The sequence below is a fragment of the Scardinius erythrophthalmus genome (genome assembly GCF_964197995.2).
Source record: "Scardinius erythrophthalmus genome assembly, chromosome: 17".
NCBI lineage: Eukaryota > Metazoa > Chordata > Actinopteri > Cypriniformes > Leuciscidae > Scardinius > Scardinius erythrophthalmus.
This window is the reverse complement of record NC_138237.1, coordinates 23,390,678-23,416,717: the sequence shown is the minus strand read 5'-3', so window position 1 is coordinate 23,416,717 and position 26,040 is coordinate 23,390,678. Positions and strand designations below refer to the sequence as shown.

General features: G+C 37.5%; 1 protein-coding gene across 4 annotated transcripts; it reads left to right on the top strand.

Annotated features, from left to right (window-relative positions):
- The first annotated feature begins 746 nt into the window (after nt 1-746).
- mapk9 (mitogen-activated protein kinase 9) lies at nt 747-26,040 on the top strand. 4 transcript variants are annotated; one of them, XM_081391387.1, is made up of 13 exons: nt 934-1,069; nt 5,315-5,405; nt 8,070-8,221; nt 9,110-9,239; nt 10,837-10,895; nt 11,295-11,433; nt 16,812-16,977; nt 17,067-17,138; nt 18,344-18,526; nt 18,630-18,754; nt 18,886-18,949; nt 19,204-19,275; nt 23,362-26,040. In XM_081391387.1, the coding sequence occupies exons 3-13, from the start codon at nt 8,106-8,108 to the stop codon at nt 23,499-23,501; spliced, it is 1,266 nt and encodes a 421-aa protein (XP_081247513.1). In that variant the 5' UTR covers nt 934-1,069; nt 5,315-5,405; nt 8,070-8,105; the 3' UTR covers nt 23,502-26,040. The 4 variants fall into 4 exon arrangements, with proteins under 4 accessions (XP_081247512.1, XP_081247515.1, XP_081247513.1 ...); XM_081391386.1 differs by lacking the exon at nt 5,315-5,405 and having other exon boundaries at nt 747-1,069; XM_081391389.1 differs by lacking the exon at nt 5,315-5,405 and having other exon boundaries at nt 766-1,069; nt 18,898-18,949.

Here is a 26,040-nt window from a genome sequence, read left to right as displayed (position 1 = left end):
ATAGAGCATAAATGTTCTCCAAGGCTCTGAGAATTAGGCCCATGCACAAAGCTACAGTGAATAAAAATAAATAAATAATAATAAGTTTGTTAAAATTAATAACAATGTCATCAAAAGGATTTATATTTTAAAGAAATAAATACATTGTGCTGTTTAACATCAAAGCTGCAATGCAGGCTGAGGCGAGGCCTGAGTGCACTGCATACAGCCTAGTCAGGATGCTGTTTAGACTGCGAGTCAATTGTCTTTGAGACTTTGAATAACTTTTTTTTATTAATAACAAAAATACAAAGTTGACATGTTTATGATACACAATTTTTGTGTATATAATAATAAACAAAATTTAACAGTAAAACACCCCTTGTCAACAGAATATAGAAATGGCAGAAAAAGATAAAGATAGGAGGGAAAAGAAAAAAAAGAATGTATATATATGCATTGCAAATTAAAGTAATTATTCTTGCTTTCTTATTTACTGAAGATGAAATGGTGTTGTAATACTGTTTAAATTCTTTTAAAAACAAGAATAATGGTGTGTTGTTGGTGAACTAAATATCAAATTTGCAGAGACGATACGTTTAAAACAAAACAAGCATTGAAAAAAATATTCAGATTCATAGTGTCCTAAAATATTGTCTTTAAAAGTTATAGTTACATCTTACATGATATCAATAATGAATGTCTTCCTGCAACTTTCAGGCTGCATCAAAAGTTTCAACTTGACCTGACGAGTGCGCCATTACGTCATCCCTGCCCAGCGCGCGCGCTCGAGAGAGAGAGAGAGAGAGAGAGAGAGAGAGAGAGAGAGAGAGAGAGAGAGAGAGAGGCGTCGAAAAATAACTGTCCCACCACCAACCTCCGCCCCTGCTGTCATGCCACGCTCTGGACTTCACTGTCAAGCCTCTTAAAAGAGGAAAATCTGATTTAACCATCATCCAGGCTGACGGTGTTTAATGTGGTAGCGATAAACGCCGACACTTCCGCGGTCCAGAGGATCTGTTTTCTGGCGTGCCTGCGTGTGTATGTATGCATGGGAGTGAACTGGAGAAAGCGAGGAGAAGAAGAGGAGGTAAGCACGCAGCGAGCTAGCGAGAATTCATCCACCTCAGACAGTCGTCTGTTTCTGTTAGCGACCATGAACACGTGCTTTCATGTTTTTACAAACGAGCGACTTGAACGCGCGTGTTTGTGCGATAGCGTTGTCTCGAAGTGGCAGTTCGCCGGGAGTTTGGCATCGACAACATCTGCAGCAGAGCTCTGGCCTCGCGCTGGATCAGGCCGAATCAAGTGTGACTCGCAGACACGCGAACGAGCGTTTGTTACTGTAAATACATTTGTTTTATGCGTGGTGTGTGGTGCATCTTTTGCTTGGATGTAGCTAGCTGCTATTGGAGGACTAACGTTAACTAGCTTGCTGTGATGGAGCCAGTGCAACCTGGCAGGAGCCTGACCTGACTTGATAACGTGGTGGTGAACTACACACTGTGTGCTACATTGAAACTACACTTAATAATCTCTGGGTTTGTATTTAGTATTCATTAATTGTCATAGAACTCCGTATATGTCATCTAAGAAGAGGTCAGGGATCTGAATGAGGTCAGTAGAAGTGTTGTGAATGATGCATGAAAAGATCGCAAAGACCTTCTAAACCGAGACCAAGACCAGAGGGTATCGAGACCAAGTCGAGACCGGAGGGGAAAAAACAGACTAGTGTTGAAGCTAAGCAATAACTTGTATGAATTCAAGAACAGCAGCATACTAGGGTTCAGCCGCAGTTTACATATTAGACGGTATTACTTCAACTACACCGGCAGAACAATAGAGACAGACCATGTCATGTGTGTGACTGTGAGCTCACTGTAAATGTTTTTGCAGACTGGGTGAGATCAACTATGTGTAGCAATTGCATGACGGCTGTTACTGCACTATTAGAGGATTGAGACTCCCTTAACTTTTGTGTACTGTTGAGGACTGACATGACTGGTACTGACTGGTTCATCTGACAAAACATCAAACACCTCCAACACCATCTTGCTCCTCCAACAACTGTCTAAAGAATGAGAAATATGTAACCAATTGAAATTATACTTAATGTGTTGATGAAATCGTAACATCAAATTAAAAATACACAATTATAAACTTGGATTAGGCTTAATGTTTAGTCAACACAACGGAGATATGCAGGTGATATTTAAAAGACAATTTATTTAGTCTAACACCATCTTAAATACAATACTGTAATCAAACAACACACACTCACACACAGATATCAAAGACACAAATTCATCTAAGCAAATGCCTACCTATCTCTGCCGATTTCGGAGTCTCCAAATGAATCCATTCTGCAACTTTTAAATGCATAGTTAAATTTCTAAAAACTAAATTATAGGCTTAAAGGGATAGTTCACTTTGAAATTAAATTTTGGTATGTTTTAGCTTACCTCAAGGGCATCCAAGATGTAGGTGTCTTTTTTTCCGCAGTAGTTTCAATTTTGATATTTTTAGGTCAAACCGTTCTTGTCTGTCAGTCGTATAATGCAGGTCTATGGTCACTGTCTCAAAGAGCATGAACAGAGTCCAAATTAAACAATTCCCCATCGTCCAAATTAAACAGTTCCCCATCGTAAGTACACATTGATGGCCTAAGACACGAAACGAGCGGTTTGTGTAAGAAAACGAACAGTATTTATATCGTTTTTAACTCTTATGCACAGCCACGTCCAAGTGATCTGAGGGCGCGCGCGCATCCTGGTGTGTGACGTGTACGCAGACTGGTGCATAGATATATACACTAGATGCCGCCTTGCCTTGTCTACGGCAGTTCATTGGAACGAATGTCTTTAAGGCGGCATCTAGTGTATATATCTATGCACCAGTCTGCGTACACGTCACACACCAGGATGCACGCGCGCAGATCACTTCTTAGGATTGAATAACTTTTTAAATAATAAAAATAAAAAATAAATTGAGTTTTGTATGAATCCCCCTAGTTCACATGTGTCAGCAGATTTTTCTTTTTTTTCCATTCAGGGCTTGTATATGATGATGACATGTTAAATATTAGGTTTAGTGAAATAGCAAGCTTTCATTTAGCACATGGGTCAAAGACATGTGCATATTTTTGTGTCCAAGTGCATCATTTCATTTTAAAATAGTTTGATAAATTCATGACCTATAACACTTCATTCTCCAAAAGGTGGTGCAACTGTTCGAACATGAACAGACCAAGAAAACTATTTAAAATGGTGTCTGTTAAAAAGTTTAAAACTAAATACTGTGGCATAATTTTAGGTTTGAAACCTTTCATATAAACAAATTGTATAATTTATAAACAATTTTTGAAGCTTTATTTGTCAATGACCCGCATGCTTTTTATTCATAGTATTTTTCAGCATACTTGTTATTGTTACAGGCCTGAGGATAGCTACTTGGATAACTACTACTGCTCATTGTTGACAACAAGTAGGCCTAGTTATTAAGCTCTGGTTTTGTTTCAGGTTCTAGATTTTACTGTCTTTACAATCTAACATATAATGTTAATATAACCATGAACTGAGTAGGCACAACAGTATTTAACATTAAGTTGCCATGAAGTGAAATTTGCTATCTATTTGGTACATGCATGTTATTGATTTTATTGTGAATTATTTGTGGCGCGCCAGTTGTATATTAATTTATTTTAAATTTGACCTCGTCATTTTTAATCGAAATATCATACCTCAATCTTCTGGTGAAAACGTCAGTCTTCATTTTGCTGGTGTATGCCAGACTTCTCCATTCATTTAGTACGCTTTACACTGTAAAAAAAGTAGCGTAGGGACTTGTGATTGGATTTTGAGATAAGGCTGTAAAGTTTACACACAGTTTTTCTCTGTGCCCCTGTAAACTGTGACCCATTTTCAGGTCACGGCCCACCAGTCACTAGTGTTAGAAAGAATATGCATCTTATTGTATCTAATTTGACTGACATATGCATTTGTTATTTTGTAGCAATACAATGAAGTCATCTCAGAGAGCCTCAGACTGCCCTAATGTTCATGCATTTTAACAGCAACCTATTAGTTAGTCTACATTGCTTACGAGACACTAATACTTACTCATCTTATCAACATCCAACTCATTTTGTCTGGATCATATCTCTCCACAGCTGTCCTCCCATTTGCCATGTTTGTCAGGTTATAGTTCAGTTGTAATGGTCAGGGATGCTTTGACAAAATGCTCTTTTCTCCCGTATGTGGAAACATGACCCTGAAACAGCTTTCGGACAGAAATAAAATTCAGGCTGGTGGTCCTGTTGGCTGCAGCATGCTAAAACAGGGCAGGCCGTTTTGTCTGTGATTTAGCACAGCATGGCCTAGCAGCGTGACTGTTATTCAGGCTGGGCATTAGCTGACTCATGTACCACTGAGAGTCGTACGGCCGTGGAGTCTATGCGGAGGGAGAGGGTTCTAGCATCATGTTGCTCAAGCTTGTCTTGTCATACACAACAAGATCAGCCGAATACTTTAGCTGGAGCAGAGATTAGGGTTGTGCCGATCGAATAGATAATGATATTGTGTATTGACGATAGCCAAATATAATGTCAAAAGCATCAGCTATCTGCGATTATCGAGAAGATTTGGCAATCCAATTAAAGTATTAAATATTATTATTAGGGTACTATTATTATTATTAAATTAATATTCAAAAAAAGATAGATTTTTTTTTCAATACATATCGATACTGAAATATCTGAAACGCTTTTCCGCAGAATAGATACACAATTCCAGCTGCGCTCTCCGTCAGCGAGTTGACACACAAACCCTAATCCCCTCACTCATTTTTATTTGCTCCTGATGAATATTGTTTGGTGTTGCACGCAAAATAATTACCAAATACCGGTCTTGGCGAGTATTCACGTCAACACAGTCAGTTATGTTTTAAGTGAACGTAAACACACGTGTAGGTTAACAGTATAATGGATCAGTGTAACAGCAGCCTAATATTCCTGCTGCCAAATTATGAGATGATATTAAAATATCTATATGGCCATTTTTTTCCCATGATATCAATGTCAGAATTGTGGCCAGCGAAAATGTTCAGTAACTTTGTTAAACAACTAGCCACAGTGGCTGGTGAGCAAAAAAGTTAATGTCAAGCCCTGATTGATTATGTAATTAAAATGATATTATAGCAGTGACAGTCTATAATAGGTCTGAACACTGCAATAATCAGTCTTCAATGAAAATTGAGAGCAGCTTTATTTTAAACACGAATTTCAACAAGAACTTGTTTAAAACAAAATACTTCTCTTCTAATTTTTTTTTTGCTGCAGATGGGCCATGGGATGTGTTGAAGTAGATTCATCTCTCGTCGCCTCTGAGAGAATATGTGCCGTTATTGCAGCATCAGATGTCAAAAGCTTGGTCAGTCTCTACTTTCACTTACTGTAGTGAATAGTTGACTGTGGTTTGAAACTTCTTCACTCGTTCACTGCCATAACTCTTGTGCAAAGTTTGCACATTGCTTGTGTGATGTCCACTGGCTTGCCTTGGTTTAAAACTGAAATATTTCCAATATTGAGACGTGAGATTTTTCTTTATCACCAACTCTAACATTTATTTATAGGGATGCTCCAGTCAGGATTTTTACAGACATTAATTCAGGGCCTGAATTTCATTTGAAACTATTTTACCCATGCCGGACGGAGATTGAGACAGCGCCGTTCGCTGCATATCATGCCATACCTCTCATTGCCAGAGGCGAGACCAGAAATATTTAAGTGAGTGGGCCTTTTGCAAAAACTGCACGGCAAATTGCCACTGTACACGAAATTGTTGCTACATTGTTTCGCGAGTCGCTCCTGAAATTGCTATGATTGACCGTGATATATCGTAAAGGTATTTATCAGTTGATCCTCCTTGTTGCAGCCTGTTTTTTTTATATTCATTTTGATGTCATCTAGCACTAACTTGGAGATGGCACTAGATTATGGCAAATATTTCACTTTTTAACAGCACTATTTATTAAAGTGCTGTGTTGTTTAAAATTATTTATTTATTTAACTATTTATCTCAATTATTACTTTTATTCGTATGTGTATATTTTCATGCTATACACTGTTGTGATGCTAAATTCAATTAAGCATCACAACTGATTTGACATTGTTATATAAATATTATAGATTAAAAATATTGATTAAAATAATTATAAATATAAATCAATTTAAACCAGATATCGGTCGGATTTTTAATTTTTAATTAAATTAAATTTTAATTTTCTGATAATGAGGAACATATGGGTTAGGATTGTAAACGTGCTTCAAACTGTGATGTTTCAGTGACTGATTCCTGTATCAGTTCCTGTAGTCTGGAATTTCATATCAAACACTGTGATGCTTCATCTCTGCTCCATTACAATATTGGATTATTGGGCTTGCTTTAAATGGATAGTGTTTAGCCATGGTGAAATAGGATCTAATGGCTTTAAGGAATCAGCTTAACATTTATAAGTCCCAGCTCACTGTTGAAACCTTTTTTTTTTTGAGTATATCAGTGCCAGCTTTGTCTATTATTGGCATGAAAGTTATCTAACTATAGCACTTCGTCTTGGTTTGGTTTACTGATGAGTCACTGAGCGATGTTGAACATATAAAATGGAAGTTTTAAATCACTTTGGGATTTTCTTTGTTGCATAAAAAATGACAGGAAAAAGCAGAAAGAGGATCCCTCAGAAAGACTGAATCCCACAGGAGAACCTGTTTACCAGGTAGCATGATATTTCTGATATTTGAAGGCATTTCCTCTAAAAAGACAAAGGTTTAGTGTTTGCTGTGATGTAGTTTTTGCTCTTGCTCTCAGAAGAGAATTCAGACTACCACAGGGAGTTTGTCAGATGACACAAAAAGAAGAATAAAAAGTTGTTTGCGTCAGTGCATTTGACAGGATATAAAGAGTAGAAGTAACTAGATTCATAGTTTCTCAAAACATTGTTACACAATGTCTACCATGGGCACGTCATCCATTGATGCCATTCACCATAACGACTTCATTTAGAAAAGTAATACCACACCTTTTCGTAAAAGACCCTCATTGAGTGTCTCAGCGAGTTTCTGTCAGCCTAGTTTTTCCGGCGTGTTTCTGTCCAGCTGCTTTTTGGCAAAAACGTCTTTGAGAGATCACTGATTGACTGTTCAGCTTAGTGAGCCAGTGAAGGAGAAGAAAAAAGCAAACGATGCAAGCATGCAAACGGCAAAGAGGGCAAAATGGTAAGCAAGCACGGCTTTGTTTTGCCTTGTTTGCTCTTTAGGCTTCCCTTTTGAATGGTGAATACGGACTACTGCCACATGCTGGTAGAGTGGGCGATATGACCAAAATCTTATATCACGATATGAGTCATTTTATTTCAGGAAAACTATATATATCACAATATAGTTATGATGATGAGTTATGATTTCAATGATGAATTTCGTAATTCTTGTCACCATTTTCAATATCACAAAACAAAACTAATAAGACTACTAGCCTTTAGTAAACAAAACAAAACTCAATCGTATTGGTAATTTATAGTAAACAATTGTAAAGAAAGAACAAAGAAACTAATTACAAGTATATAGGAAAACAAAGTACAATAGAACATTATTGTTATTGTGTATTGTTGTGTATTGTTACCGTTATTGTGTATTGTTACACATTGTTACCTAGTGGTTTGATCAAATCCCTAACTGTAGCTAATTAGAGAAGGATGTAAGCTTTGCTTAGTAAGGTCAGGGAAGTGTATGAAGGATAGATATCACTTGTTTTTAGTTTTTAAGTTTGTTTAAATGCATCAAGAATGGACTTTCAGTGGACCAGTGCTTTTATCTCTGTGCTCTATCTCTGGCTTGACTCTCTAATGGCATCCTATAGGTATCCTGTGTCATTCAGTATGGCTATGCATTATATCTGATTCTCCTTGGATGAGTCATCGGCAATGTCATCCCCCCACACGGTGCAGTAAACACGGGGGAGTGAGCTCAGTATGCAATCATCGCTGCCACGTTTCACATCATCTCTTCATCTCTCTCATCTACTGCGCTCCTTCTCTCTCAGGTTTGATTTGTCTCACGGCACTCAGTGGGAGGAGCCATGACTGAGGGGGAGGGACAGTTCTACAGCGTGCAGGTGGGGGACTCCACCTTTACGGTGCTCAGGAGGTACCAGCAGCTCCGCCCCATCGGATCCGGTGCCCAGGGTATCGTCTGGTGAGTGGGCGGCTGGAATTAGCAGAGTTTTATCTACCTCCATACTAATGATGTCATCATCACACATCCCATTAGGCATCGCCTGTCTCCATTTGTCATGAACGCAGCAGATGTGATTTTGTCATTGACCTGAATGTCTCATTAGAGATTTGGATTTAGCTGCAGTAATAATAAGGGGGATTTTACAGCCAGCTGCATGTCTAAATTGTTTATCCAAGTGCAGGAGATGGACACTAAACCGTACGATACAGTAATGACATTTAGAAGGGGATTGGGGTACAATAGGACATTGCCCATGCACAAATATGGATATGAATCATGTTTGAAACTGATGATGGTTTCTACAATGATGAATCATGTTCTTTCTGCCATAAGTCTTTATTATGGAAGCATGTTTTTTTTAGATTGTGCTAGTTAACCCTGTGAGATACCTCAGTTAACTCTTTTGAAGAAATTTACCAGTGTTTTTAAGTCTTCCCTCAAAACTGCAATTTTCGGGTAGCTTTTATTTGACTTATTTGATTACTTCTAACTATTTTTTCTATCCTATTTACTTATTGAATTGTTTTTTATTTTTGTATTGTATATCTGAATGTACTTCTCTTTTATGAATGCATTTATTTTACATAATTATATTTCTCTTTTATTATTATTATTATTTTTGTAAAGCATTTTGAAATGTAGAAAGTAACGTTTATTCTTATAATAAACCAAGTATAGTTTTAGTTTTTTTTAAGCAAAAATAAATTGTAAAAACCTGATATAGTCTTAACATAGATATTTCTCGCCATTAAAATAGCCACAGAAGCTGGCATGGCGTTAAAAAACAAACAAACTACAATGATGATTGTGATTATTTGAGCATGCCTGTTTTTCTGCCCCATTAAGCTCCGCTCTGGACACCGTACTTGACTCCCCAGTTGCTGTAAAGAAACTGAGCCGGCCCTTTCAGAACCAGACCCATGCGAAGAGGGCCTACAGAGAGCTGGTTCTGCTCAAGTGTGTTAATCACAAGAACGTACGTCCCCTTAACAGTGCACTCTTCCACTCAGAAGTACAATTTGAACTGACTCAAGCAACTCTATTTTGGTCATGGCTGTCACACCTACGGACTGTTTTTGCTGGAATGTCAGACTTCTGTCTCACTCACCGGTTAAGAATGTCAGAGGAGTAATGGTCTAAACAACTACCTCTGATATTTCTCTCCAATTGCCTGTCACTGAACAGCCTATTTTGGCTGAAAAAACAATGGGAAGTTAAGAAATAAGAACAGGAGTACCACATAAACACAAACTGTTGGCATAACCTGAATTCAGATGTAATTCTTGGACTAACATTACCCAGTTAGAATGTCTTTCTTTTTTCTTTTTTTTTTAAGGATGTCAATTTTACGAAATTACGACAGCCATGAATATTGGTATTGCAATTTTACTATTGCTCCATAAAGTATTTATATTTTTTAATTATTATTATTAAATTGAAATATTTTTGGCTGCACATCTCAGAGAAACGCACAGTACGCACTACTGTTTTGTTCCTGAATAAATTGCGTTTTTGAACAAAAATGTTGAAGGAATGATTCAGTGACCCATTCATCAAGATAGTCACTTCATTGAATTTTTATTTAATGGTATTATTGTTGTTGTATAGTCAGAATGGGATTTTAATGGGTTTCATAAAAACAAAAGCGTGAATGTTGCCTGAGACACGAGATACATTTTTTTTTTTACAATAATGACTATGGAGGGCTTTGAATACCATGTAACTGGTGGCATTCAATTGGTATCCTCTAAATAATTGTTCAGTCATCTGTATTTTAAAACATTTTGACTGTTCAATATGAACTTCAATTTAATTTAGCGGTAATTACCATAGATATCATATAAAGGCTAGATGTCTTAAGGCGGAGTCACTTCCGGCATCACCGGCGGCCATCTTACTACAGGGCTCTGTGAATTAAGGTGAGTGAGCAGCACGCACACAAATCCTCTTATCTCGGTGAAATCTTAACGGATTTACAAACGGTTTGGTTTCTTACAAACGTCATTACCGTGGCTATAATTCTTTCATATGGAAGTCCATTTGTATAATTATTCATATGTATGCAGTGTCATAGCTACATCTCTGACGTTTATAACAAACCAAACCGTTTGAAAATTGGTAGAAAATTGAGCAAGTTATGGTTATTTAAAAGTACATGCACCATGTTACGAGTGAGCGAGCACCCTGTGGTAAGATGGCCGCCGTGTGCGGACGTCGACCTCCATTGGCCAGCAGCGCGGACGAGACATCTAGCCTTTATATGATATCTATGGTAATTACTGTTAATATTAATAAAAATGGAAAATACACAAATACAATAACATTTCTTTCAACTTTGGATTGATAAGTATATTGAATCTTGTACATCATATACTCATATTGATTAATCTGCAACCAGTAAGCATATTTGATTAAATTATTCATTTGATAGTGGAAAATTCTCCAGGGACTACGATGCTTATCACTGAAAATCAGATAGTGAGACCCTGGCCTTTGTTGTCAGGCTGATTCTTATGTGTAGATTATTCCAGATTTGTTTTATCATGTTTCACTTTTTTCTTCTTTTTTTTCAGATCATCCGTTTGCTTAACGTCTTCACGCCTCAGAAGTCATTAGAAGAGTTCCAGGATTTGTAAGTTTTGAGTTTATAAATTCATGCATTTATGCTGACCTTGTCATTTAGTGTAAGCAGAGTTTGTATAGCCGCAGGGTCTATTAGTGCTTTGGCCCTCTGTGTGATTATTAACATTCATAGTTTTGCTGAGACCACAATGCACTCTCAAGAGGAACTGATGAATTGCACTGTCCTACTCCTGCATGTGATAATTACAGCTTTAGGATCGAAATGATATGTTATTAAATCAAGATTAATTACAACGCCTGACAACAGCATTTCTATTGCTGTTTTATAAAAATGTTGCTGACTCAATGTATTAAGCTTGGGATCTTGGCTTGTTTTATGCTAGTCAGTACTATGCATGAGCTGTACATGAGCACAGAAAACCCTGAAGAATCTGGTTTCTCTCCTCAGGTACTTGGTGATGGAGCTGATGGATGCTAGCCTTTGCCAGGTGATCCACATGGACCTGGACCATGAGAGGATGTCTTACCTGCTCTACCAGATCCTGTGTGGCATCAGACATCTACACTCAGCTGGCATCATTCACAGGGTGAGATGTAACTACAACTCGTGTGGCAGTTAAGTAAGAATAAAACTAAAATAATTAGAAAAACTGAAAAAACAAAACAAAAAATAAAGCAAAAATAACCATGTTAACTAAACATTTTTGTTACATTTTTTGGTACACTGTACAGTATAAAATGTTGCACCTTGATTTAAAATGATCCCACTTATTAACGTGGCTGCTTAATAAATACATGTAAATGAAAAATGGATTTGAGTGAAATCTCTTTATTTTCTAACAAACAGGCTACAGAGTGATATGAAAGACTAGCACCACTACACTAAAAACATTTGATTGTACAGTTCAGCAGACATTATGCTAAAATATGTGACCACAGAATTCTGCCATTGACCAATCATATTTAAGTATTTCAGAGAGTATACACAGTGATTGTGTTTTCTTTTACCGTATTTTCCGCACTATAAGGCGCACTTAAAAGCCTTTAATTTTTTCAAAAAACGACAGTGCGCCTTATAATCCGTAGCGCCTTATATATGGATCTGGCGTCTTATATTAATGTCTGTAAAACAACCGCTGACTTAAACCTTGTTTATACTTTCGCCTGGCACCGGAGCGCGAGCCTCCGCTGACTGCGCGCGCACCTCCCCAAACAGACGAGGCATTTATACTTGACGCAACTGTTTTGTTTTAGACTGAACACCAGACCATACAACTGATTTAGACACGCAAACTGGGTGCCGGTGTGATGAGATGTACTAATATCCGTTTGCTCGGGCAGATTCGGCTCAAAGTCGAGCATCTTCGGATGCGGTGGCGCGCGCGCTGTTACAATGACGTCATTTTTGCCGCGCGCGCGCCTCCGCATCCGAAGATGCTCGACTTTGAGCCGAATCTGCCCGAGGAGACGGATATTAGTTTTTTTACTACCTTCGCGCTCATGCGGACGCGTCGAGTATAAACAAGGTTTTGCAGCTCAGCCACTTGTTTTTTCATAATTTTTTGCAAGTGTTAGATCTTGGTTTACATTTGGACTTTGGATGTGATCTTAGGCTTTAAAAGGTTGGTGACCACTGCATAACGCAAACCCAGTCAAACGTTTGACTGCAGTATCTTCTATTCTATGCGCCTTATAATCCGGTGCGCCCTATATATGAAAACATTTCTAAAATAGGCCATTCATTGAAGGTGCGCCTTATAATCTGGTGCGCCTTATAGTGCGGAAAATACGGTACTCTAAAAGTGTCTAAAACTACACCTAAAATATAACTTCATCAAATACTAAGCAAAAACTTGTGTGGGAGTTAATGATTGTTAAACTAAACTGAAAATTTAAATGAAACTTAATGAAAAATTTGAAACTATAATAACCTTGAATTGATGGATGGATGGATTGATTGAACTTAATTTTCCATCAAATATGAAAATGTTCTTTCTCATAAAAACAAAAATGTTGTACACATTTAAGACACAAACAATAATCATAATCATTCAACAAATTCAAAACAACCACCCAATAAAAGTAAGCTTTCTCACGAACGATGCTTCTTACCCTTACTTAAAGGATTAGTTCACTTTAAAAAAAAATTTGCTGATAATTTACTCACCCCAATGTCATCCAAGATGTCCATGTCTTTCTTTCTTCAGTCGAAAAGAAATTAAGGTTTTTGGTGAAAACATTCCAGGATTTTTCTCCATATAATGGACTTCAATGGGCCCCAAACGGTTCAAGGTCCAAATGACAGTTTCAGTGCAGCTTTAAAGAGCTTTAAACGATACCAGACGATGAATAAGGGTCTTATCTTGCGAAACGATCGGCCATTTCAAAAATAAATAAAAAAGTTTACGTTTTATAAGCACAAATGCTCGCCTTGCTCTGTTCTGTGATGCGCGTTCGTGACGTCACGTTATATGCAATTACGTTGAAAAGGTCACGCTTGACGTAGGCGGAAGTACTGAGTCAGTGTTTACAAATGTGCGGAAGGAGGACCATATACACATATTCAAATGTCTTTGTGTCAGTTTATCGTTTAAAATGCCCATTTCGTGTGCGTATCCTGGGTGTTTTAATATTAAAAAGCCTAAAAGAAAATTTTCATCAGGACAGAAAAGCGTGACCTTTTCAACGTAATTGCGTATTACATGACGTCACGAATGCGCATCACAGAACAGAGCAAGGCGAGCATTTGTGCTTATAAAACTTAAACTTTTTTATTTATTTTTGAAATGACCGATCGTTTCGCAAGATAAGACCCTTATTCATCGTCTGGTATCGTTTAAAGCCCTTTGAAGCTGCACTGAAACTGTCATTTGGACCTTGAACTGTTTGGGGCCCATTTAAGTCCATTATATGGAGAAATGTTTTCATCAAAAACCTTAATTTCTTTTCGACTGAAGAAAGAAAGACATGGACATCTTGGATGACATGGGGGTGAGTAAATTATCAGCAAAAGTTTTTTTTAAAAGTGAACTAATCCTTTAAAGCTGCAGTCCATAGTTTTTCCTCTTTGTCGCCATCTCTGTTCGAAATCTGCAATTGCAGTTATTCGGGGAATTATCAACTTTACGTGTGTTGTGCCTCGGCATGGGACAGAGTGGATGAATCCAATGTTTTGAGGAGAATGTGTGGTTGTCAGTCACTGCACTGGTGTGGATACTGTCATTCAGAACCACAGATTCTACTTTTTTAAAGTATGACCAACATAAGAATTTTCACCGGAAAATGTCGTCTGAACAAGTAAGTAACATCCACTTTTGTTCTGACCAACTAAGGGGAAAAAACCATTGCAGTAAATCGCGCTGATTAAATCTAACGATCGTTTATCATATCATGTCAAACCGTAAAAATTATACTTTTTTCTCAAATTGTTAATGTTAACAACATCAGCATTGCGTGACTACATTTAATGCCCTTCCGATATTTAGGGCCCAAGCCCTGAAAGGACGAAGGCCGTATTGTTTTCGTAAGGATTATTATTTTTATTTATTTTTTGCCTTTTTGCCACTTTTGGGGCCCTTAACATGCTCAAAAACTCTTGAAATTTTGCACACACGTCAGAACCTGAACAACTTTCAAAGTTTTACAAAAGCCCAACAGGAAGTCGGTTATTATACGTTGTTTGGGAAACGCATACAATGGAATGTGAAATACTCCTCCTAGGGAATTCATCTGATCGCCACCAAACTCGGTGTGAATGAAGTCAAGACATTGAGGATGAATTCTTGCGAACAGATTTTTGATATCTCGAACGGTTTGGCCGTGACGAATTTATGGCGAATAATGGGACACAGGAAGTGTGTTATAACTTCTGCATACATTAACTGATCTTGATGAAACTTCAGCAGTGTGTTCGTTGTAAGAGGCCGATCACATGGATGTGACTATTGTGAGTCAAAGTTATAGCGCCACCAACTGGCAGCAGGAAGTTTGTCACTTTCAAAATGCTTTGAAATCACTCTCTTATTTTTACCCGATTTGCTTCAAACTTTGTGTATAATGTAGACACACAGAAGATGTAGACCTGTGGAAGGATTGTTGATATCTAAGATTCTGTTGCCGTGGCAATGCATCAAACTTTAATATTCTTTTTAAATGCTTTTGAGACTCTTAGCATGCTTCAAATTGGATGAAACTCGACAGAGACATCACACTTGTAGAGTAGACATGTAGGGGACACGAATTTATGGCGAGAAAAGAGAAACACGAAGTGGTATAACTTCTGCATACATTAACTGATCTTGATGAAACTTCAGCAGTGTGTTCGTTGTAAGAGGCCGATCACATGGATGTGACTATTGTGAGTCAAAGTTATAGCGCCACCAACTAGTAGCAGGAAGTGTGTCACTTTCAAAATGTTTTTGACAAAAGTGGGGGGGTTAGTTTTACCCACAGTTACAAAAATCAGTACGTATATTGGTCTCATCGAGCCGGACAACTTTCTAATTTACAGTCATTAGCTCCAACCAACAGGAAGTCAGATATTTTGGTTTAAAATAAAATTAAGTGGTCTATTTTATTCCCACCAAACTTTTTCAACATGATGAAAATACATTAAAGATGCTAAATTGCAAACAGATAATAAATATCTCAAACGGTTTTGCTATGGCGAGAGATTAAAATAATGTCAAAAATGGAAACACTAAAAGCCTCATATCTTCTAAAAATGTAATTATACACCATTTATTTCTATATAAAATTATACAAATATCAGAACTAAACCCATTTTATTCTTTTTTTTTTTCAATTTAATAATTAAGTTTAAAAACAGGCAGAATGTTTTTGTATCTATATAAAAATATACTAGGTATGTGACGGTGAGAATATTTTACCGCCGGTTAATCAACGTTAATCAATGTTGTGGAATATTTTGAGTGTATCATAAAATCAGAATAAGGTAAGACAAGTAATATTTTCTGTCTTTTATTTATTTATTTATATATATATATATATATATATATATATATATATATATATATATATATATATATATATATATATATATATATATATATATATATATATATATATATATATATATATATATATATATAGCTGCGAGCAGCGATGAAGGGCCAAAGCCGGCGGGACCGCCACCCCAAAGGCACCGGGGTTGTGGTGCCACCGGCTTGGGCCCGTAATCGCTGCTCGCAGCTATATTTATCCTTGTTTTCGCATGGACCGGTTGCAGTCTCTTTTTTTCTGTAGCCACTCCGAAGTTCGAAGTCTTTTGCATTTTACAACGGGTGAATATCCAGTTGTCACTGGTGATTGTTGTTTGAACCCTTCTGGATCTGCCATCAAATTGATAATTGATATATAATTATAAGTGCTGTGAGAAAAGGCTATAAATCTTCACCTCCAACATCCTCACACGCAATATAGTCTACTAGCCGAGACTCCTTCTTTATGTGTAGAGATGTGACGTAATGACGCAAAGACATGCTCGAATTTCCCTCGGAAATCCACCAGTACCACTGGAATTAAAAACATTATTACAAGCTTACCGTTTTGAATCGAGCTAAGGCAAGCAGATAGTTTTGAACACTGGCTGGTTATGTACCTGCTCAAATATTTATTTTGGATCATTTTTAACCCAAAAAAGTTACGGAATGCGGCTTTAATTTCATTCAGTATTCTCACTGCCACTGGTATAAAAGAGTGTTTGGGGACTTTCTTTCAGATGAAAGTTTTACAAATTCAGATCATTTGTATAATTTTTACCCTACTAAAGGCTTCAAGCTCAGGTTTAAATAATGGCACATTTTTTCTTTCAATAAGTAAAGACCAAATCCAACATGACACATCACCAGCTGTGTTCTCTGAGCCATTTGACATTACAGTATACCAACGTGTGAGATTGTCTTTCAGCATGACTGTATGAGACTGTATCATCTCTGCCCCGCAGGATCTGAAGCCCAGTAACATAGTAGTGAAGTCCGACTGCACTTTAAAGATTTTAGACTTTGGGCTGGCCAGAACCGCCTGCACTAACTTCATGATGACACCCTACGTAGTGACCAGATATTACAGAGCGCCAGAGGTCATCCTGGGAATGAAATACAAGGAGAATGGTAATGCTATTTTTTATTTTTTGTCAGTTATATTCTTGAAAGCCATTGGAGAGATAAACTGTTATTAATATTTAATTGTGTTTTGCCAGTGGATATCTGGTCGGTGGGCTGCATCATGGGTGAGATGGTGAAAGGGAGCGTCATATTCCAGGGCACTGATCGTATCCTCTTGATCCTTGTTCAATAGCTTGTCCATAATCACCTGTGAAAATATGCATTTAAACTATGCATTTATATGTAACTTTTAAATGCAAATTAAAGCATAGAAAGTAGAAAATAGAAACTTTTGTAACAAGCTGCCGTTCAAAAGTTTGGGGTCAGTTCCGTTTTTTGGAAAGAAATTGATAGTTTTATTCAGCAAGGATGCATTAAATTGATCAAAAGTGACAGGTGACAGTAAAGAGCTTTATAATGTTACGAAATATTTTATTTAAAATAAATGCTGAATGCTGTTCTTTTGAACTTTATATTCATCAAAATTGTTACAACAGTTTTCAACATTTGATGACCATTTTAAATGCTTCTTGAGCACTAAATCAGCATATTAGAATGATTTCTGAAGGATCATGTGACACTGAAGACTGGAGTAATGATGATGAAAATTCAGCTTTGCCATCATAGGAATTAAATTACATTTTAAAATATATTCAAATAGAAAACAGTTATTTTAAATTGTAATAATATATCACAATATTAATGTTTTACTGTATTTTGGATCAAATAAATTAAGCCTTGGTGAGCATAAGAGACTTCTTTTCTTTTAAAAACATTTAAAAAATCTTACTGATCCAAAACTTTTGAACGTTTGTGTGTGAATATAAATATATGTATTTTTTTCACAAACTGCCTGCAGTTCTATCATGCAACTATGGGTGTGTGAAACCCTGGTGTGATGGATTAGACATCATACTGCTTGTCTCTGAATAGTTTTGGGTAACACTTTATTTTACAGTGTCCTTGGTACACATGTAGTTACTATAGTAATGACTATAAATTATACATAATTACATGCAACTAACACTAAACCAAACCAAACCATAATACTTCCCCAACCCTGTAGAAAGAACATGTAGTTTATTTATACTACTCTGTACTTAAATGTTTATAATACACTGTAATAAGGACACATTCAAATAAAGTGTAACCTAGTTCTGCAAAGTGTCGTTCACTCGTGATTGTTATATGTTTGATGTTACCGGTCTGGTTTTGGTTTAGCAAAGTTCATCATACTTCTTGTCTCACTAAATATTCATTTCTTTTTCTTTTTTTCATCTGTGTCTGTCCTAGTCGTTGGAAAATAAGCTGTTCTCGGTTTCAATTCCATGTGAATCTTTCACCTTGACCTCCTTAATTGAGTAAATCTCAGATATTGACCAGTGGAATAAGGTAATTGAGATACTGGGAACCCCGTCGCTGGAGTTCATGAACCGTTTGATGGAGACTGTAAGGAACTACGTGATGAACAAACCTCAGTTTCCCGGAGTCAGTTTAAATGAGCTTTTTCCCGACTGGGCCTTCCCATCAGAGACCGAGCATGACAAGATCAAAAGTAAGACATCCCAAATCTCCATGTCTGTAACTTTGCTGTCTCTCTGAGTACAGTCTTAATGGTGTACTAAACAATTACTTTTTACATTGTTCCTTATGTATAGCTAGTCAAGCACGAGACCTGCTGTCCAAGATGCTGGTAATCGACCCTGAAAGCCGCATCTCTGTGCAGGAGGCCCTCAGTCACCCTTACATCCACGTGTGGTACGACCCAGCCGAGGCCGATGCGGTCAGTGCACCCTTTCATGTCACTTTGTCCTGTCCAGTAAAGTTGAAACTGTTTTACAGGGGACATTTGTACAATGCCAAGGAGGTTCCCCCTTGAGAGAAGGACTTGTAATGATTGTTTTGTGTGTTCAGCCGCCTCCACAGATATCAGACAAGCAGTTGGAGGAGCGGGAACACAGCATTGAGCAGTGGAAAGGTACAAATGCCCTCTGCTATCACTACCTTCTGTTGATCTACAAGCTTCTTGTAGAAAATAAGTGCCTACAGCAGAAATGATCACTGAAGATATTTTGCATTCTCATTTATTCTACAGTAATGGGTAGTTTTTCAGTCTTGACCTTATAAGCTAATGTCTGCTGAAGGGTTGAGTTGGCTTTATTAGTGATTTGTAAAAAGATGGAAATGGACAAACTCTGCTTATGTTTTCTTGTGGGTTTTCTCTCCCTACAGAGTTGATTTATAAAGAAGTAATGGACTGGGAGGAGAGGAACAAGAATGGAGTCCTGAAAGAGGAGTGTTTAGGTGAGTCACTTGTACAAATGTGAAATCTGTATTCATCCAGCTGTCTCTGTCTAGTTGACATAAATTAATGCTGAAACTGATAGAAATTGGGTTGAATTTTGAATTTGGACTGTAAACAGATGAAAACAATAATTCTAGATAAATTTAATAAATTTTGCCATACTGAGCAGAGGAGATGTACAGTGAGGAAAATAAGTATTTGAAACCCCTGCTATTTTACAAGTTCTCCCACTTGGAAATCATGGAGGGGTCTGAAATTGTCATCGTAGGTGCATGTCCACTGTGAGAGACATAATCTAAAAAAAAAAAAAATCCAGAAATCACAATATATGATTTTTTAACTATTTATTTGTATGATACAGCTGCAAATAAGTATTTGAACACCTGTCTATCAGCTAGAATTCTGACCCTCAAAGACCTGTTAGTCTGCCTTTAAAATGTCCACCTCCACTCCTTTTATTATCCTAAATTAGATGCACCTGTTTGAGGTCGTTAGCTGCATAAAGACACCTGTCCACCCCATACAATCAGTAAGAATCCAACTACTAACATGGCCAAGACCAAAGAGCTGTCCAAAGACACTAGAGACAAAATTGTACACCTCCACAAGGCTGGAAAGGGCTACGGGGAAATTGCCAAGCAGCTTGGTGAAAAAAGGTCCACTTTTGGAGCAATCATTAGAAAATGGAAGAAGCTAAACATGACTGTCAATCTCCCTCGGACCGGGGCTCCATGCAAGATCTCACCTCGTGGGGTCTCAATGATCCTAAGAAAGGTGAGAAATCAGCCCAGAACTACACGGGAGGAGCTGGTCAATGACCTGAAAAGAGCTGGGACCACCGTTTCCAAGGTTACTGTTGGTAATACACTGAGACATCATGGTTTGAAATCATGCATGGCACAGAAGGTTCCCCTGTTTAAACCAGCACATGTCAAGGCCCGTCTTAAGTTTGCCAACGACCATTTGGATGATCCAGAGGAGTCATGGGAGAACTTTTAGAACTTTTTGGTCATAATTCCACTAAACGTGTTTGGAGGAAGAAGAATGATGAGTACCATCCCAAGAACACCATCCCTACTGTGAAGCATGGGGGTGGTAGCATAATGCTTTGGGGGTGTTTTTCTGCACATGGGACAGGGCGACTGCATTGTATTAAGGAGAGGATGACCGGGGCCATGTATTGCGAGATTTTGGGGAACAACCTTAGTTAGAGCATTGAAGATGGGTCGAGGCTGGGTCTTCCAACATGACAATGACCCAAAGCACACAGCCAGGATAACCAAGGAGTGGCTCTGTAAGAAGCATATCAAGGTTCTGGCGTGGCCTAGCCAGTCTCCAGACCTAAACCCAATAGAGAATCTTTGGAGGGAGCTCAAACTCCGTGTTTCTCAGCGACAGCCCAGAAACCTGACTGATCTAGAGAAGATCTGTGTGGAGGAGTGGGCCAAAATCCCTCCTGCAGTGTGTGCAAACCTGGTGAAAAACTACAGGAAACGTTTGACCTCTGTAATTGCAAACAAAGGCTACTGTACCAAATATTAACATTGATTTTCTCAGGTGTTCAAATACTTATTTGCAGCTGTATCATACAAATAAATAGTTACCTAAAAAGTCACCTATAAGTCCCATTTATTTCAAATATAATTAGTGATTTAAGGTGCATTCAGTAGTTTGGTGCTAATTTAAAAAGTTTTACACATTAAGAAATGAATTGTTTTTGTGAAGTCAACTTGAATGGTGTACACTCTTATGAGATGATTGTACTTATAATCATTTTCTATAAAAAGCGTTTTAATTATAATTGGTGCAGATCACCCCCTCAATGTTTTTCTCCATGATAATATGACATAACCACTGTTTTACTAAACGCCTGAGAGAATCCTCATGTTCAGTGGCTGCCGCCTCTATAGATACACGTGTGGTGTACTGTAGTTTGGTGAATATTGAAAATGTGGCAAATTATCATACTGTACCAGCAGAGACAACGGGAGAATCAGTACCTGTACGTTCAAACAAGACAAGCAGAAAAGATCTGAATCCAGAAAGACAGACAATGTCAAACAATCAGCGTAAACATCATTACGGCAGATATTTTGAGCATTTTACTCACGTTTGTGACTAAAAATAGATATGTGAGAACTGTAAAATGTATCTGTAATGACTTGAAAGTCATAAATCTTAAATATCTTAAATGGTAAACAAACGTCATAATGATAATTTATGAGATAATTTAAAGAGTTAAATTAGAGGATGGGAAAACTGAAATTGCGATTACAGACTAATGTTGTTATTATTATTAAACTTCCAAAAGCTATGATTTTATTAAATGTATATCAGCACTACACATTTCAAAGTACAAATGCAGCACTGTTGCACTTTTACCAGCGTGTGGTTTTAGAGCAGTTGAACACCATGCATTTATGCCAATTGACTGCTTATGATTACTGTTGATAAATTATGACAATGTGTAGTTGATGGTGTTCATATTGTAATATTTTTTCAAGATGGTTGTAAGAGTGTGTTTCATCTCCATCACCTTTTGAATGAGCAATAGTAAAGTGTACAAATTCCAAAATAAGAGTCCTGGTGCATTTTGGGCTTGTTCATAATTAAAAGTCCCTTATTATGCATAGTTTTTTTCACCTGGTTATTATTGGCATTTTGGTTGTGCAAAACCATCTGGCATTTAATTCAACACTCCTTAAACTCTTGTAGCTTCTGTCTGGGTTGCCCCATCACAGGAAGGAAAGATTAAAAACATTTAACACATATTCAAAATATAGATTTGACTGGTATTAGCACAATAACCAGTTTATTACAGTTAATTAAATTAACTATTTTACTTATTAAATTTTGAAGCAGAAATATTTAAAAACTTATGTACTTTTTATTATTTAATGTCTCTTTCTATTCCTTTATTAAGGAAAAACATATTATTTGATACATTTTCGTTACACCCCTAAAGTTTTTTTTTATTTTTTTATGCGCTCCTAGATTTTTCAACTTAGAGCATGCTGATCTAAGATCTCACGTGCTGATCCACGTCGATAGATGGCAATGTAGCATCTAACACCATTGAGGTTTTAGTACTTAAAGGGTACATAACATGCACAGTTTCACCTAATCTCATGTTAATCTTGAGTACCTATAGAGTAGTAGTGCATCTTTAATATCTCCAAAAAGTGTTTAGTTTTATTATATTTATAAAAGAAAAATACAGCTTTCCGATCCTCTCCGGAAAAAGCTGAGCTCCTGGAGGCGGAGCTATAGAGTCAAGCGGTAGTGCTTGATTTCCAGCAAAAGACAGAAATCTGATCCAGTTGTACATGTATGGGGTCTTTTATCACTGGGACTAGACCTCTCCACGTTTTAATAGCAAACGATTTGCAAATCCAGCATCGACCTGGGCCTTGTTAATAAAATATTTGTCACTGAAATGACCAGAACACATAACCGCACTTGGTACACTCCGTTGCTGCCCCGGAAAAACAAACTGCATCCACTGTTCCTGTAACACTGGGTTCTTTGGAAAGCTGAACACGGTAAGCTTTCCCTCACATCCAAATACACACTTTTTTGGAGACATTCTTGAACAAATCCTATGCAGCGCTGGCTGCCGATGATTTCCTGTTGAAGCGCGTTGATGTGCGCGGGCGAGCTTTTCCGAGAGAAATGCTCATATAAGGAGTTCCACTCTCATCTACGTCATTAGATCCACGATCGGAAAAAAACAGCCGAAACTTGTTCCAACCCGGAAGTAAGATTTTCGGCACAGAAATTCTCAGTTATTCGTCCAAAATATATTTTTTAAACTTTGGCCATGTTTAGCATGAGAATCCATCTCTTTAACACTGTAAAGAACTCTGAATACATGAAACACCATTGTACCCCCCCTTTAAATACACAAAGAACAGCAATGCTAATGCTAGCTAAGTAACTACTGAATTACTGTCAGTTACTGAAAAACAATTTTGAAACACAATGAAAGATGTAATAGTAAAAATGTTATCTGCATTCTATATAACAATATATATTTAATATATCTTGGGCCCTAATTTTGATGCATTGCTCTGTGTGTGTTGTAGATGGTACGGTGAACAGCAGTGCCACTGCCTCCCAGTCGTCCTCTATTAATGACATCTCGTCCATGTCAACGGAGCAGACACTGGCCTCAGACACTGACAGCTCCTGCATCGACACCCTCACGGGGCCGTTAGAGGAGTGAATCAAGTGACCTCTTCTCGCTTGTCACGTCCCTCTCCCTCGCCAGTGTGGCCCATGCCGTGACCTTGACTGAAGAGGACTGTGGCTGCACGTTCATACAGCTGCAGGTTTACACTCGTAATTGTTTACTCTTGCTTTTTTCCTCTGTCCCATCTCACGTATACAAACATTCATGTAATATTCTTAATTATGTTGTGACTGATCAAACAAATCTTTATCCATTTCTTGTATGTTTTACTGCATCTTCACACTTTTACTTTTAGATTTTAAAAATAACTGTTTAAAAATGGGTAGATAGGTAATAGGTTTATGCATTAATGCATTCACATTTTAGTCCATATAAACTAATATTAAATTACCATCTTATCCATCTAGTGGAGTTATTATTATTGCAGAAGCATGTGTGATATCTGGATCTATCCTTGTCATTTATGTCCCCTCTCTCTGTGCGATGTAGCTTTTATCACTGGTCATTTCATCACCTAAAAGAAGCACAGATATACATTCTCTGACAAATTTATAGCTAGTGAGCCCAACTGGAACAAGTTCCTCTTACAAGTATTGCTGCATGATAACAAAGAAGACTTACTACCATTTACAGACCATTTAACTACAGATCACTGAAATATGCCTAAACACATCTAAGAAATGGAACAATAGGGCGTGCCTCTGTACATAGTCACCATACATACACCCATTTTAAAAGAGAACCTAATGATGCATTTCTGTTGGTTAGGGTGTAGTCATGTGTGTATATATACGTACATAGATTTTGTGTAAATGTTTTCTTTGTACTGTGGAAACATTTTTACAGCTTCTGAATATGATTTTGCATGTGTACTCTAAAACAAACTATGTATGGAACTTGAAACTGATTTTAAAAGAAAATTGCACACCGAGGTTCAAAGTGAGCATATTCGGTTTAAAATGAACAAAAACTTGCATCTAGATCGGAGATGGCAAACTGTGGATGCAATATCCCTAATCAAAGCCCCTGTTCCTCCTCATTCCAAGGGTAATTAATCACTGCTGGCAAGTTCGTGACATCTCATAAGATTGTACATTTAATTGCATGAGCTAATGCAAACCATTGCCTTTTTTAATTTCCTCAAACTTGAAAAGCCCATAAGAATGTTGTACTAAGCAAATTTATGGTTTCTTTCCTTTTTAAAAAACAGGATTGTCAGCAGGTTTTTATTTCTTCACCTTCCTCTTGAAGATTTATTTTCAGTGAAACACTGAAGAATTTTCATGTTTGTATTGCCATATCATTTTTTAAAATATATATATATATGTCTATTCAGCCTTAGTTTACTGTGTGCAGACTTGCAATTCAGTGACACTGTGGCTAACCATGCACTTAGAGACCCTTTTTGGACTGTGTTCTTTAACACTGGTGTTCATGATGGAGACCCAGCCATTCAATTCATTTGTCAACCTTTCTGCTTCCTTTTTCATCCAGTGTTCCAATGTTGTAGACTGTATGATGTGTCCTGTACCCTAAATTCATTGTTATGCATGAAAACATGAGCCCTCTTCATCTAAAACTTGAGGACATTGCAGAAACCTGTTCTTTTGTTGTAGAAGACTAAATTGAGAGGCTCAGAAGGACATTTTGAGTTTTTGGACATCCAAGCTGTCAAACATGATGGACTGAAACATGAATGTAGAACTTTCACTGATGGACAGACCTGGAGGATGAACGTATCATCACCATAACAATCATGCCTTAAGCATCTCTCTAACACCATCACTACAGCTTGGCCTGGAGATCACAAAATGATTGACAGTAATGTGCCTGCAATCAAGTTTTGTTTCTTTTTCAGCAGTCTGGAATGTTTGCTACCATGCCACAACCTCATTGAGCTTGTGAGATCTCATTTGGTGCTTCACCTTACTTCACCTTAAAGTGATAATGTATTACAACAACGCAATAGTGCATTGTGTTCCATTTTCATTTCGGAGCCTCATGCACATTAGTTTCACTGGTGTGGACTCATTGATTCCTCTAATGAATACTGGGGATGGACCTCCGTGTCATTTAGACCTCCAAGACAATGGACAAAGCTGGCTCACACATTCTCAAGGGCTCTTCTTTTAGGTGTCTGTTTCCCTTGTGGGAGAGGGTGTGTGTCCTTGAAAAACGGTGTTTTGTCACTGACAATCTATCACTAGAGGTGGAATCTGTAATGACTTGAATAATTATTGACTTCTTGGATATTTACTTCTCAGACTATCTTCCTAAGAAAACAGTTCTCATGATTGTCATCAATCTTCTGAATCAAATCCTGTTAAAGGAATTAATATCTAACTGCTCTGTGCTAGTAATGTCTGTTTAGTTTTCATGTGTTTTGTATTGTTGTGCTACATATGGGTGCCCTCTCAGTGGGCTATGATGGGAGTTACCCAAATCACAAACCTGTCTGAAGCATATGCAAAACTTAAATGGGATTCTCTGTCTACAATAATAGAGTGAGACTTCTTTTCTCTACCAAAAAGAACCACGTGTTACGTCTCTGTCCAAATAAAAATCTCAAACT

Excerpts from the sequence above, each read along its gene's own strand:
- mapk9 (XM_081391386.1), top strand. The coding sequence starts at position 8,106 with ATGACTGAGGGGGAGGGACAGTTCTACAGCGTGCAGGTGGGGGACTCC. Across the intron at positions 11,434-16,811 it reads CAGCTGGCATCATTCACAGG|GATCTGAAGCCCAGTAACAT; the intron begins GTGAGATGTAAC and ends TCTGCCCCGCAG. Across the intron at positions 18,950-19,203 it reads CAGCATTGAGCAGTGGAAAG|AGTTGATTTATAAAGAAGTA; the intron begins GTACAAATGCCC and ends CTCTCCCTACAG.